Below are 15,663 nucleotides of genomic sequence, written 5' to 3'. Positions count from 1 at the left end.
GAACTCAAGCACACAGAAAAGCAGTATCAACATGCACAAGTAGCCAAAAGAAGGTGGAATTTGGCGCATTTCAACAACAAGTGGATTGCATTGACACAAAGTAAACACAAAACAGTAACTATAAGACAAATAGTAACTGGTTTTAAGTTTCAGAGGTTCTTAGTTGTCTGCTACCTAGCAAAGAACCGGAATTCCTAAAAAAAGTGCTAAAAATATCGCACTAGGGAAGTGTAGCTGTGAGAACATAAAGCAGTAAATTGAAAGCAGGACACAAACATTTTGACACTGTCTGCCAACTTATAATTTTCTTATTATAAAAACAGATTTAGGACACAATTCGGTAGTATCATAGAAAATGCCAACTGAAGACTTAGTAATGATCTCTCAGCTTACAATGGACAAATACTCTGGAAAATTATCAGAGGAGACAAGCAGACCTTTGTTAAGGGTGCTAGAAGAATACCTACCTCGAGTATATTTGTTACACATTTATGGTATCACTCAGACAAAATTGAACTAAGCAGATATCTTGAGGCTTATTTTTCATTTTCAAAAAATGTATTTTCATCAAAACTTTGGAACTGCAATAGAGGCTACAAGGAGAACATTAACTTTCCATTAATGAGTTGTTAGGGGGAAATTGGGTAGGTTTAAAGTTTTTATAAAAATGCATCTTTCAGGAATTACTGAACACTCACACAGGGGACTGTAAAAAAGGATGCCCATCCTAACTCAGTAAAGCTGAAGTAGTTATAAATCTTAGCACCTCTACATGCTTGTTTTTCTGATGGCTTTAGGATTACAACTGAGCATTCAAATAAATGCCCAATGTAGCTACTACTCAGAGAAGACAAGCTACATTCCCCAAGTTTTAATAATCTGGTGATTTTTGATGATTTCAAGAGCTGGGGGCAGGGCAAGACTGCTGTCTTCTCTGCTTTGCCACACCTCAAAGGATATAAAGCTTCCACCACTAGAAGCTTTATACCAGGATGATAAGATAAGGTCCTTCTATGTCCTACAACATTCGGGTGGGTGAAACAAAAAAATTCCTAGCATGACAGGAACCCCTGGTGTGCAAGCACACTGCAGCACTGAAGCTTGCTGCCAGTGATTTTCATAGCTAATCCTCCTCACTTGTGTCTGTCATCTATTGCCATTTTCTCTCCACATGCCACCCCCTTTTATCTACTCCCCACTACCACTATGAGGCCTGAGACTTTGACCCCTGCCTCCATGGTATACATCCTCTTCATTCCCTTTCGCACACTTGTCCTCCTCATCTTTCCTCCATTCCTTAATTCTCATCCCAGTAATCTCTCATAACTCAGTTTGAGAAACCAGTTTCCTGCATTATTTACCAGTTCCTCCAAATAAAAACATCTTTACTAGAGGCCAATCAAAGCAATTTTTTTTTTTCTATTACAGCATGAAATTCAAACAGACTTTGGCTGAGCTTAAGTGAGCTTTCATAGCTTTAGTTCAGCAACTGTTCAGGCCATGGGAAAACTACTAGAAAGCTTTCTGGATACTCAGGTCACACCTGTGCAGTGTAGCTGCTATTTTATTTGTGAATACTCAATTTGGATGGGTTTTTATTGCTTAGCTGGTTTGTTTTCTGGGGGTGGGTTTTTGTTTCACCCTTTCCCACCTCCCATAGGCCTAACTTTTTCAGGAACACAATTAACTTTGCTTCTCCAAAGCAGATAGCTAAGGACAAAAATTTGCTATTACATGGATACAAATAAGGTAGGAAAAATACAAGGCTGTCTTTAGAATTTTTCCTTCTTTCAGAAAAAATAAGGAAGAAAGCATACAATAATGGTTAGTAGCTTTCAGGGAAACAGTTTGGCAGTAGATTTCAGCTGACAAAAAAATCCAGAACAGGAAAGCAGAAAAAAAATTCCCAATGCTCTAGGTTGCTAAAATGATACCTTTAAGTTTATTACAGGAAGCTTTCTCATCCCCATTTCCTCAGAGGCTATTTAGTACAAACTGTACAATCACACAACTGCTCTTTGACAAACACAATAGGGACAATCTGCTGAACCTTAATGCTATAATTCCCACCAAACTTACAAAGAAATAAACCAGACTAACACTTTCAATTTAACCTCTCTTTCCCAAACTTTTCAAAGTATCAAAACTTAATCCAACCAAAAACTATATTGCCCAAACAATTTCCCTTGCAAGGTGATATGAGAGATATTTAGTCATGACATGGGCAGTACAGAAAAGAGCTCTCATCAGAGCAGTATCTGAGCAATAAGAGGGGCTTTCTGAATACCTGTATGTTCTGTTATGATAATGTAATATGTAAGGAGTATTTTATAAATATTAGCAAACCTGGATAGTTTCAAAACTTCACTTTTGTTGCTTGTATCAAAAAAAAAAAAAAAGCAGCAGCAACATCAGGAGCACTGGCACTCTCTGTAGTCATAAATGCCAGCTACCCAACAGAAAAAAAAAACAACCACCAATACAGAGAGAACACCAGGCTCTTCCTAATCCTGAAATTCTCTTGCTCCTTTTTCCTGTCCCACACCAGCAGTAGAATCCCTGTACAAACCCACTTTCACAATGTATCATCAGCAATGTGTAACTGATCACAAAACAACCATCCAAGACTTTTCCTGTCTAAGGGCTTACTCCCAAGGAATAAGGACAGGTTGTGCAGGTTTAAATATGTGTATCTCCCCCATTTATGGCTAGTTCTGCCATGAGGTAAAAAGTGGATACTTTTTGAAGCATGAAAACATTTGCAGAGAAGCCAGATATATGATCATTATGAACTAGTATAAAATACTATGGATAACTTTCCATTGTTTTCATGTTACTGGCCAGTAGCATTCTGAAAATGCAAATCTTCCCCCTAGAAGGAAATAAAGATCCTAAACGTATTTCCCCAGTTTATGTTATACCTACAGATTTCATGTCTTCCACAAGTCCCTTCCTATAGTCTTACTCTTCACTGAAGGAAGCAGAGCTGCAGAAAGACACTAGAAAAGCAACAGCCTTCTGACATACGCAGTATCAAAAAAACGCTACCACTATTCATTATGAAGGCTCAAATTTTGTTATAAGTCTTATTTTTCTCCACAGCTGTCACAATGCAACTGTGTCCTATTTCATTTCTCACTCTTTCCCCATCCAAGTCAGCCTATTTATTTGCCCATAACCTAATCAGGTGCATGCCTAGTGTGGAAGAAAGCAAAACATCTATCTTTGATTAGGTAAAACTGTCATAAAAACAGCCTACTTCACAGAATCTCCACACTTACAAGTCCTCTTACCCATAGATATTCTATTTACTACTACACTTACAGCCATTTATATGCCACCTCAATCATCCTTGTACACTGATCACGAAATAAGACTATGTTACTCACTAGTAAAAAACGTGTTTTACAGTTCATGGGTTAAAGCACTGGTTTGGTAAAACAGGGGTTGTAAGTTATTCTTTAGGTTGGACTAGATGATCTTCAAAAGACTCTTCTAACCCAAACCATTCTACATTTCTGTTTTACACTCTTGAGACCTACACAGACTTCACTCCAGACTGCTAAGGTAAAAGGAGAAAAAAGCTATCCCTTATCATGCAAGCTAGGGGTCTAACAAAACATACGAAATGACACTCATCTGCATCTCAACTGCATTGTTACTCTGCACCCTGGAGCTGGCACCAGACATGTTGAATTCTGTGCCAACATGTAGTATTTTGTTTCAGAAGTTTATGCTTTTCCAAACTAGACTCTTTAGAAATGCTGAAGTTATGGACTACAGTGTTAAAGTTTGTCAAAATGAACAAATTAAAAAATCAGCCCATTATATCCTTCAGTAAAATCCTAATTACTCTGAATCATGACCCCAACAAAATGGCCCACTTATTTAGTATAATTACATAGCTTCTTACAGATCATTTTGTACAACATTAAAGATCCAAAAGTTCAGAACTTAATGATTGTTACTACAAACAACATGCAGTTGCTAAGTGGTGGTTTTTGCACAAATTACTTAAAAATACAAATACATAACAGTATTTTACAATTATGTCAGAATGATTCTCATTTTTCTTTGCCTTAAAATCTATGAACCATGAACTCTTTCACATTAAGCTAGATATGCTAGTCATATCTGGAAGGCTTTAAGATGATCAAAAAAGTATCAAGGCTTATGGATTAATTAAAAAAATCCCAACCTTAAGTATCTAATGTGGAGAATTTCAGTATGCTATAGGATAGCTTAGGAGCTCAATCAGTCCAAATGATTCACAGGAACAAATAGTTCCTGATCCAACAAACTTTCATATCAACAGTTACATGTGAACAAAGGTGGCCAACAACAAGAAAGAGGAAGAACAGTAACAAACCAGGACTACAACAATACAAACAGTGAGGTCCAAGTGCATGCAAGCCTTGAATTAGTAACTTCGCATGCATGAATCAAAAGCTTATTTCAGATTATAATGATTTATAAACTGGAGAACATCCTACCCATGTGGCTTCCCTCCATTTTACAATCTTTGTATGAACTAAGTTTCTGACATTGTATCAATCACTTAGCAGCAATGCAGCTGCTTAGGAAGTGGAATGAACCCATCCCAATCTCCAGCCAAAGATCAGGCTAGTCTACTTCTATATTTGCATTTTTGAAAATATTTATATTAATGTTACCTTGTACATTGTACAAAAGAGAAGTTTTGAAAACTATCTTCTCATAGGAAGTACAGCCTCACCTTCTATCACGGGTCAGTGCTTATGAATGTTTAGTGTGACATCAAGAAAAGTGCATCCTAGCACATGACAAAGGAAAGTGCATGTGTGGGGAGGAAAACAATATAGAGTAGTTGCTCTTTAAAAACTCAGAAGAAAAACGTATGAGTTAAAAATGAACAAGCACCTTGACATAATTGAAAAAGTCCAAAGCTGTTTTTAAATAGTAGTATTAATTCATAACTTGAAGAACTGCAGAAAATGAATTAATAATAAAACATATAAAATCTAGCTTCAAAGTGTGCATTTGGAAATCCAGTCATTTGCTTACATGACAAAACATTTTTAGAGAATAATTCTATTATTCAAAAGAAAAATCAGTTCCTTTGTACTCCTGCCAAGACTCAAGCTGAGCCTTCTACTCTTTCCTTCCTTCCAAGCAGTAACTAACCTAGTAGTTCAGGTGCTAAAGAAGTCATAAGATGTTACAGAACTTAAAGACAGTGAAGGACTTAAAGAATATATGCACTAGCAATATTTATGAATACTCCATAGACAAAAAGTTATACTAGCAAAGGATCATTTTTGACAGAATGATAGCAACAGCCTTAACAAGCAAACCAAGCTAAAAGAGGAGTTGCTGGTATTACTGCACTATTATTCTCAACTTAGTGCCTGTCTGTTGAAGCACTGATACTAATTATGTACATGCATTTATTCGACCACATCCCATGGTGAATTAACTTATCTGAAAGTGCTTTAAATCTGGTATGGTTATAGGCCAGATCCATCTTTGTTTTGGATGACTGGCATATACCTCAATCCCACCTCTCCCTTGTTACTCTCTCTCCAGCACCTGTGACACTTTCCCAGCTCCCACAGGCAGATCCAGCTTCCAGACTGGACATCCACATTATCTTCCAAATAAAGAGGGATAAGAGAAACTAAGGAAACCATAACTGCATGAGTATTGGCTGCAAGGGAAACAATGAAACAAGACACACTGGGCACAGAGGGCTGGAGGAATCTGTGCTAGGCACCTGACACATGCTACTGCTGTGTGCAGCCTGGTAGGAAAAAAGCACACTGAGCAATGTGGGAAGCCAAGAAGAAAACATTATCAGCTGAGGGTGCTCAGTCTGGGGAGTGGCCAGCCTGTGACAGGAAGATAAGCAGACCTTTGCTAGAGGCTGAATATGGAGGAAGTACTCTATTACACAGGAAAGAAAGAGGTTCACTTATCAATTTCATGGTTCCTATAACAAATGGTAACTTGTTAAACCACAGTAATTCAATTATGTTTTCTCACGTGTCCATAATCTGCAACTACATTACAAGCTGTGCGGGTAACAGCTATGTCAGTCAAGGATTAAACTTCTGCAGGGACACCTCTGTTGATAAGGGCAGTGAATAAGCTTTCTAGTATCAGCAGTAACACACGTACAAAGTGTATTTCATTTAGGACTTGTCATCCTCTTTTTTCTATATCCTAAGGAAAACACTATACACTTTTGTCTTTTTTTCTCCATACAAAACTAGAAAGTCTTCTTTCTTCTTAACAACTAGTATATCACTGAAATGCAGTTTTCTGGTCCTGCACACAAAATTCTGTAGAGGACCTAGTAGGAGAATGCAATTTTGAAAGTGGCTAATTAGCTGTAGGAAGTCCAGAACCAGGGATCACTCTCAATTTGCAAAGCTTATACGTCTTTACAAAAATGTTTAACAAATAAAACCTGCAAGCAGATGACATCTCTCTTACATTTCTTATACAGGTCTCTGTAGTATTTAAAAAGAATAACCCGAAAGCATTGCTGTCATCAACGTAAAACATGCTGTTCTCCTCAGTGGTAAGACAGAGTTAATACTGTACATTTTTCTACCGACCATTTAAAAAATGGTCTAATGTGTTTAATTGTTGGCAGAAATGGAAAATTCTGAGGTTCAATATATAGAAGGAAGGTAGATTACAGGATTTTTAGAACAGAAAATACTTGAACCAAACCATCTGGCTCTTTAGCCTCAGTCTTCTCTACCAATGTACAAAACTAGCAAAAAAACCCCGAAAAAGGTGAGAGGGGAGCAGGAGAGGGGATGAGCACTTATCCTTCTAACTGGGACCTACTGTCTTGAAAAGGAGCTTTGATTTTTATTGTACCACACACATAAAATAGTCAAACCTCATCATCTTTCCCATCTCAAGACAGCTTTTACAGTGCAGATACTCCTCAGTTTAAAAAAAAATTTAAATTACATATCTGCACCATGAAGAACAGAGCTCAGCAGTTGTAAAGAATAAATCAGCACAAATAATTATAATGAGAAAAACATGTAGCACAAGAACTACTTTACCTGTTCAACAGGCAATAAGTTGGCAATACTAAATAATGAGCCTAGTCTGCCACCAAACCAAAGGACCTCACTTATTTCTACTACTATTGGTTAAAATGTAATTAAGAATCCTCGGGGAACTATACAAAGATACAGTCATTCCTCATCGCAAGTAGCCTAACTTATTTAGTTGAATCTCAACATAAAAGGCAATGTAATACTGGGTAGTTACTGTATTTTGACTGAAATGCAAGTGGAATAATTATCAAGACCATTTGAATTGAAACTGACAAAAGTCATATGGTAGTGTTGCAGGTGGACAGTACAAAGGTAACTGAAAACTGGTTTTCAAATTCAAATTTTGCAGGGGTTTCACCTTAACATTCAGACTTCCAAACACTCACATTTATCATTGAGGCTGAAAACATGCCATACACTCTAATGCTGGCAATAAAAGAATGGGACTGAGGCAGTCAGAATAGATACAGAATAATACTTCTTTTATGGCTCACGTAAGATTATGAAAGAACCAGATTATTCATTATTTAAACAATGTACACAGTCTGCAATAATATGCATAAGAACTGCAATTCAAACAAGAATATAGAAGTTAAAACACAAGTTTGAATCTATCATGCTGAATGAAAAAGTAATCATTTCATACATACTAAGACAAAAATAAAAGAAATTCTAAAAAAAACCCCAGTAAAACGTACTTACTTGGTGTGAAAGCAAATCTGTGCTTACATAATTCACAGTATTCTTTTCTGCTGTGTTTAAGCCACTGAACTAAGCTGCAATAAAAAGTGGTCATATTAAAACATGCTATTACATCCCTCCGCCTTATCCCTCCCATTAAGGAAAACACATCAATTCTCTATTTTCAAATATAGATCAGGATGTTGGTACTATCAAGGTAGGCCTTAAACTAGCATGCTTATTAAGTCCATTTAGGCCATCAAGTAAGTTTCAAAAAGTAAAAGTTAAGCTGACTGAGTAATAGTGACTCTTCAGTTACATCCCTTACATTACCAATAAAGCACACCCACTAGTGACACCAATCTCTATAAATATTTCAAGATATGACACATATACATACACAGCTAAGATTCAGAACTGTTGTATTTGTGAAAAAATGGTTGTTAAAATACCATCAAAAAGAATGTGTGCTATAGACCAGAATTATAGTTTTCACTTTAGCATTTTCCTGATCAACCATGCACCTCAAAATGACCAAAAAGTTGAGTATTTTTATTTCTTGCTATGAGGTTAGATGTTCTTTTTATTCATAAGTGGGCAGTAAAAGCCCAAACATACTGATTTTTCTGCTTAGTTTTCATAAAGCTGACATATGAGTAGAACTGTAGTCCTAAACACAAACAATTAACAGTACTTTTCATAATTAATTATTAAATTCTTTGTGAAGTGTAATGAACCATCATGTAAAAATCAGCAAAACCCCTAAGACATTTCCACTGAAAACTGGATTTTCTTACTAGTTAACCTGAAGACTTAGGAAGTACTGTTTTTAGAGACATGTTAATGTGTTATATTAAAAAAAATAAATTAAAAAAACTCACAAACACAGAACTCACCATTCCTGATGGATAAATTTAATACTGCCAGTACACACACATGGATGATAGAGGGGTTTCTCAGGAGTTCCTTCAGACCGACAGACTCTGCATATATCTGCTGACAAGGACACAAAGCTTATTACACTACTGCTTAAAGAACTCAAATTTACAAGACAAATTATACAATTAAATTCTAGAAACTTTGCTATGTAGCAAAATGAAGCCGAAATCAATTGAAAGAGGATGAAAGACAGATTCCATCTCATGCAAGACATGAGAGACTAGACAGATCACCAGAAAAAGCAACAAGAATGTTATCTGCCTGATCACATTATAAAAAACACAAACCATGTCTAATTATATTTTTAAGATTTTTAGGAAATAGACACAGTAAAACGACATGCAGAGGTGCTCTTTGCCTAAAAAAGTTATCAGTAAAACAACATACAGATTGTTTAGGATAATCTTCCTGAAAGTGAACACTTTGAAATGGAAAAAGTCCATCTGAGATTTGAACAAGTTAAACAGAGGCTGAGCAGAAGCAATTTACTAATGTTTAACAATGACCTGAACACACCATTTGCTACTCTTGAACCTAACATGGATATTCCTTGGTGCTCTTGATGAAAGGGAAAAAAACACATCAAAATAAACAGAAATAGGTATTTTGTGAGTTTGCCACCTGAGTTGAATAAGGCCATCCATTTAGCAGTCTACAGTCCAGTCATAAGAAGAAAGATATTTTCTGTTTCTTATTTCAGTTTCAATAATATTTCAATAGGTCCTGCACCTTCTTTATTCTCTATTTTTGACATTTTCTTTCAACTAAAGATTGCAAGATGTTTTGTGGACAAAGTAGTGAGTATAAACCTCTCCCTCCAAAGAACAGATGTCTATTTCAATACCATTCAGTTATCCAGAGCACTTAAACACACAACTAGATATAAATAAAGATCAAGTATTTTATTTGCTTATTGACAGATGCGCGGTATCTTCCCTTTACTCCCCCTTTTACTTCTATTAAAGAAATGAACATAAAATGCCCATTTCTATAGAAGATTTAAGTTTAGGATTTTCTCTTTTGTTAATTATTTCTCTATCAACCAATATCCAGAAAATCTGCAAGAGTGTAACATACACGTCAGAGATCTTTGCTAGAAAAATACCAGCTTAAAGTACTGATGTAAGAGTACTCAAAATACGCAATTTCAAGTTTGAATCACCTATCTCTGTTCTTGGTTGATATCTCCAAAAGTCAATGTTTGTCTACACCATGCTCTAAAAGGTGCAAAACATTAAAATATCTTTTTTTCTATAGAGAAGTCACAATAAGACCATATCGATAGTTCGCTCAGTATTAGAACAGTTTCTACACACAAAGCATAGAATTCAAGTGATTCCCAAGAAAAAAATAATTTTCTATCTATAAAAGGATTTGAATTCACTCAGGCAGGCCAAAACCATAGAATTAACAGAAACATGTATTCAGTACCACATCAGTGACACTACAGAGACATAGACAGTACTTCTGTCACAGCCACAGTGAGCAATGACATATCGCTGCAAACATCAAGAGCCCCTGGTTTCTCCACCAACAAGAGCAACCAGAAGTGCTACTTCACCTAACAAATGATTCTTCTATCCTAGAAAGTACTTCCAGGTAACTGCACAGGACAGGTCTCTTCAACTGACGAGCAGGACCTACCCACTAGCTGTGGCATGCCCACCTTCCTCCAGCACTCTTCCAAGCTGAGCTATTTCACTACAGTAAATTGACAACTTTGTACACTGCATCAGCCTCACAAAGGGTCAGACAAGCGCTAGAGCCAGCACAAGAGACAGGATGCGAAACCGCTGCTTTAAGAATACTCTCTGGCACCAAAGAAAGCAAGTTAAAAGCACACTGTTCTCTGAAGACCCCCATAGCTCTCTGAACCCACTCATTAATGGTCCATTGGCTTTCACAGCAGACTGTTCACTTATTCTCAAGACTGCTGGGGAAAAAACCCATATTTTGCTTTACTGAAAACAAATTAATTCTTTATTTGAAAAAGGATTTCCTCCCTTAAGTTACTAAAATAAGGTAAACCTCAATTTTATTTTTTCAAAGGCTATGAGAATTTCTAGCTATTCCCACTTGTTTTATAAACCCAAATAAACATATTATGAGTGCAACAATCTGGACTGTTAAGTAGCCGATCGCTTCAAATCAATAAACCCCAATGAAGTACATGTAAAGATATGCACCTTATGACCTACTGTCACATTCAGAGGGAATTCCACTGTGTAACAGATGCTATTTTTCCACTTGTTCACACACTCTGCACCCCATTCTTCATGTGTGTGTTTTGGAAAGAATGACCTTGGGTAACGCAGTCCTTTTTTGTTCCCCCTGGGAATGATTCTCTGCCTATCACCTCTCTTAACTGCATGTTCATCACTGTAGTATCCAAAAGTGAAGATTATGTTACGTAGCAACAAACTGATTTAACTAGAAAGACAGAAATATCAAAACCTGGTATCTGGTGCATTTGGGTGCTATGGAGAAGCAATTTTCACACTCATTCCAAGGCGAGGAAGCTGCCACATAGGTCTGACCATTATTACCCTAAACTGCCTCTTACCTGACCTCTCACCATCCAGTCAAGTTTTCTAGCTCCACAATACAATTCAGTCCAGCAGAAACGCACCAGAAACCGAATGGCCATACTACCACTAACGGGGTAGCAATAGTTAGGAAAGTCCATCTGACACTGTAGCAGAAGTTCAGGCACAAAATAATGTTAGAGCATGGACTTCATCTCCCTTAATGCACTAGCAGTCTTTCCTGCTCCTAGTGTTTAAAGCTTTCTAACCTTGGGAAGTCTCTTCAGCATTCTGGCAAGTGTCATGAAATTCCAATAGTGGGAAATTCCAATAGTTTGAAACTGTAGAAGTTGTAACATTCTAGTGGTATTTATGGAAAGTGAGTATATAGACTAGTTACTTTCATCCTACTACTCAGCTTTCGAGGGTAATATTGATAAAACTACAATACAATATCTAAGGCTACATGTATATGTGTGTTTGTATAGAAAACCAGAAAAGTCCAAATTCCAAGTGTAGAGTTTAACATGAAGATTTAGTTAAAGAAGACAATGCCTTAGGATGTAATTAACATCCCCCTCTTCTTTCTCTTTCTTGTCCCTCCCTTCACCTACTTAAGTCCTGTAAAAGCAGGTAAGATCAAAGACTACCACTGTTAACATCCTGTAACAAGCCATCAACTATGTTCTTTCAATTAAATCCACAGAGAGGGATTTACCAACTACTGGAGTGGTCCTTCAAAAATGACCTACTCAGCTGGTCATTTCCGAGTATCCACAGTTTGCAATAATCTAGGTTTTCTGGGCAACCAGAGGCCAAGCAATCAAAGTTTCACTATGTTAACTTCATCAGTGTAAGTAACTGTTGGTCTGCAGAGGCATGACAGCATTGCAGCAAGCAATTTTAAAAACACTAATATTTTGATAAACCATCTGTTTTCACAGGTACTAAAGATGTCTACAGCACAACCCAAGGGACATTTCTACAAAGCTGCTGTCATTTCATCTGGTGTTTCATGTTTTTCCAGCTTTTTTTTTCTTTTTAATCCTCTCAAACTGGAAAATCAAGTGCCACTAGATAAAAAGCTACATTGAAAATGATGCCAAAGTAACAAAAGCCAAGACACAAAACACTTTCCTTGGAATTGACTCACTACTGCAATGTGTATTTGTAGTTATTGCTTAAGATGACAAACAAAGCTCAAATACTGCAAGAAACATAGCACAACACACATCCTTTATTTATTTTGGTTTACGCTACAATATGAAGTCCTGGTTTATGAAAGTTCTGCATTATCAGCTTGAGCTACGTAGTTCCTGAGCATTATCTGAGCAGAGCAAAAGTGCTGACAAAACATACCCACATTTGACCTCAAGTAAAGCAATACCCTTAAAAAAAGAAACTACACATTAAAACACCATGGCTATGATCTCTTGGCAACTTCTTTTTTAAAATGAGGAAAGTTACTATGTATCTCTTGTAGAAGAGACAGAGAAACACGTCAGCTCCTGCATCATTTTACTATTTCAGTTTTTCACGCAGATTTTCCAGCGTACAAAGTTAACCTCGCAAAAGCAGCAGCTACAGCTGCTGTTACTATTCAGCCGAAAGTGGAAATTTAAAACACGCGAAGTTACACCAGCGGGTACGACAGCGTCTGCCGGCCAAGAGAAAAGTGGGTCTGGCGACGACTTTGCGCGGCTCGGGGCAGCCCCTTCCCTTCCCCCCGGCCGCCCCGCTGCGAGCGCCCCGGCTTCTGCCTCCCTCCCGCGCCGGCATTTCCTCTCACAAAACCTTTAACGCGCCCCCCGCCCCGCCGCCCCCGAGCGAAACCCCAGCCGCAACGGGACGCGGCCCGCGGCAGCCTCCGGCGAGTCCCCGCCGCCCGAGGCCCCTGGCCGAGCCCCGGTGAGGGCCGGCGCCGCGCCGGGGTGTTACGGCGGCACCACCCTCCCCACCCCCACGCAGCGCCCGGCTCCCAAGGGCCGCGGTTATGTAAGGGGCCCCCGCGTGCGCGCCAGCCCGCGCGCGCGTCCGCGTGTGCCCGTCCGCGTGTGCCGTCCCCCCCGCCCCGCCCCGCCCCGCGCAGGCCGGCGGGCCCGGCAGAGGAGGGGCGCGGGGGGCAGGGGACGGCCCGGGCACCTGCCGCCCCGGTGAGCGAAGCCCCGCCGGGCGTAAACAGCCCCCGGCCCGCCCAGCGGCTACCGGGCTCAGAGCCGCGCCCCCTCCCCGCCTTCACCCCTCGCGGCAGCGCGGGCAGAGCCCCCGCTCGGCCGGGAAAGGGGGGGTGCGGGGGGTGTCAGCGGCGGCGGCAGCGCGAGCGCGGTACCTTCCTCGGCGGTCTCCATCTTGTCTGGCTGACGCAGCGCCGGCCGAGCGGGTGGTGTGACCGCGGGGGGCGGGGCCGCGCGGGGAAGCGGTGCGGGCACCGTAGAGACCGCACCACCGAGCCGGCAGGGTTAGAGCGCCGCCCTCGCCGCGCGCGCCGCCTGGCGGGGGTGGCGGGGCCGGGAGGCCCGGGGGCGGGGGGACCGTGCGGGGCCGCGCCGGGTTGGGCTGCCGTGCCGGGCCGGGCCGGGTCGGGCCGGGAAGGGCCGGGGGGGGCGGCGGGCGTGCAGGCGGCCCGACGGTAGCTGCTCCGTGACTGCCCCCCTCCGGCAGCGCCTGGCCCTGCCTCTGCGGGCGGAAGCGAGTCAGGGCGGCACAGGGCGAGTGGGAGAGCAGGGTTGGTAGCCACGGAGGCGCCGGGCGCGGCGGAGAGACGCGTTCGTGCTCTGGGCAGCGGCGGTGCTGGGAAGAGCACGAATTCAGACAAAATAGAGCTAAAACCGAACCTAAATTCTACCCCAAACATCGCATTCATACATGAAGTCGGCCGAGCTTTCGGCAGGGTCAGTGTTTTCAGGGACCAGGAAAGCGCAGGCCGCAGGTTTCCTTGGGGAGCAGCTCCCTGCCTCCCCGGGGGAAGCAGTTAAACTGTGCGCTTCTTCAAATCCCAGCTCTCCTTCCCAAGCCTGAAATTTTCAACAGAACTATTAAGCTCTTCAGTAAAACACAGAAATCTCTTTTAACTTAATCATTTATGTTTTCAGGTCTTGCTGGCCTAAGTAGCTGAGACAGCATACATTAAATCTTCGTAGTCTGCAGGGTGCACAGAGTTACCAGGTGGCCTCTGGTGAGTGGACAAGAATCTTATTAAGGAAGAAAACAAGTTCATTTTATTAAGGGTAAAGAGAAATTCTATAGTGATGAAGTGCATGTGTGTATTATTCTAGTTTTCCATTGTGGCAGCTATTTTAACCCCTCTAGTTGATCAACAAGTCATAGCAACTTTCAGCTCTCTTTACCATATGACCCTTTGTGTCCAACCAGTCATTAAATCCTTTGCATTAAACCTTCAGCCATCATGTCAGCAGTAGAGTGGATGGTAGTTCAAGTCTGGACTTAAAGTGCAGAGGTGGCACATGCCCAAGTTACAATTTTTATAACTCTTTCTCCCTCAATTTTAACCACATTAGTACCTTCAAGATTACCTTCTTCAAGCTGGTAGGGTATATGATACTGGCCGGTGTAAGCAAAATATATCAGGAAAATGTGAAGGCTTGGTGTGGCTCTCCAGTAGGTGTATAATTAAAGTGCTGCAATAAAACACATGGGCTATGCTATCATATTCAGCCCTTCCGTGTCCTCCCTCTCAGAAAGGCAAGGTAAAAAAACTCCCACTTTTAACTTAAAAAAAAAATCAGTTTATTGTAAAAGTAAGCTCATTTTCCCCTTGACAAATTATTTTGGCATATTAAAAAAGTGCCAGCATAGTACTGAGGATATGAGAAATGCCAGTATATTCAATTTGTCTGAACAAGGGAAAATCGATTAAAAAAACAGACGAAGAAAACAAGAAATGGGGCCCTTCGGTTTCCAAGTACATTTGTAATTCCCACTCTTTATTTCCCAAACGTAACCATTATTGTTACTCTGCTGTGATAAATTAAATGTCATATAGAAGTTTCTAAATTAGCATTCACATTCCAAAGACCATGGCAGGATTAATGTATATAATTTTCCCATTTCAGTCTTTCATGGTAGGCTTTTTTAAATTAGATGAAAGCTTTTGAAATGAGTTGCTATATATTGGCAGTGAATAATTTCATTCCTGTCTGGATCTATCTATTCAGCCATTTAAATTGCCTAACAAACATTACACGTATACCATCTTCTCAGCATTTTGAGAGAATTAATCCCAAAATTTTGTTCTTACTCAGTGTTTCAGCATGGGCTACACAACAGCTTACCAGTAAACATGAGTTGAAGGCAGGCCGTTATATTGTAAACAGAAAAGAAAAAAAATTGAATCCTTTGTTGTAAACTGAATTAAATTAAATCTCTCTCTCTCAGCCTTCTTGGTGTTTTTGGTGAACATATTATTAATCCTCATCTATTTGATAATATGTTAGGTC

At 40.1% G+C, this 15,663-nt stretch overlaps 1 protein-coding gene across 7 annotated transcripts in view; it reads right to left on the bottom strand.

The window, feature by feature from the left end:
- The window catches only part of MARCHF6 (membrane associated ring-CH-type finger 6), a 54,367-nt gene extending 40,764 nt beyond the window's left edge, over positions 1-13,603 (bottom strand). For 5 of the 7 annotated variants that reach the window (XR_012623445.1, XR_012623446.1, XM_074825820.1 and 2 more), the window contains exons 1-3: positions 13,536-13,603; positions 8,639-8,738; positions 7,764-7,837 (exon numbers count right to left, since the gene is read on the bottom strand). Coding sequence is in view for 5 of the 7 variants with exons in the window: in XM_074825820.1 (XP_074681921.1) it covers positions 7,764-7,837; positions 8,639-8,738; positions 13,536-13,554 (193 nt within the window). In the remaining 2 variants the exon portion in view is untranslated. The remainder of the gene's footprint in view (positions 1-7,763; positions 7,838-8,638; positions 8,739-13,535) is intronic. The other 2 variants (XM_074825828.1, XM_074825860.1) reach the window with 1 other exon arrangement.
- Between the last annotated feature and the right edge of the window lie 2,060 nt (positions 13,604-15,663).

The sequence above is a fragment of the Strix aluco genome, chromosome 1 (assembly GCF_031877795.1).
Source record: "Strix aluco isolate bStrAlu1 chromosome 1, bStrAlu1.hap1, whole genome shotgun sequence".
NCBI lineage: Eukaryota > Metazoa > Chordata > Aves > Strigiformes > Strigidae > Strix > Strix aluco.
The sequence above is the reverse complement of the archived record's forward strand: the minus strand, read 5'-3'. Positions and strand labels throughout refer to the sequence as shown.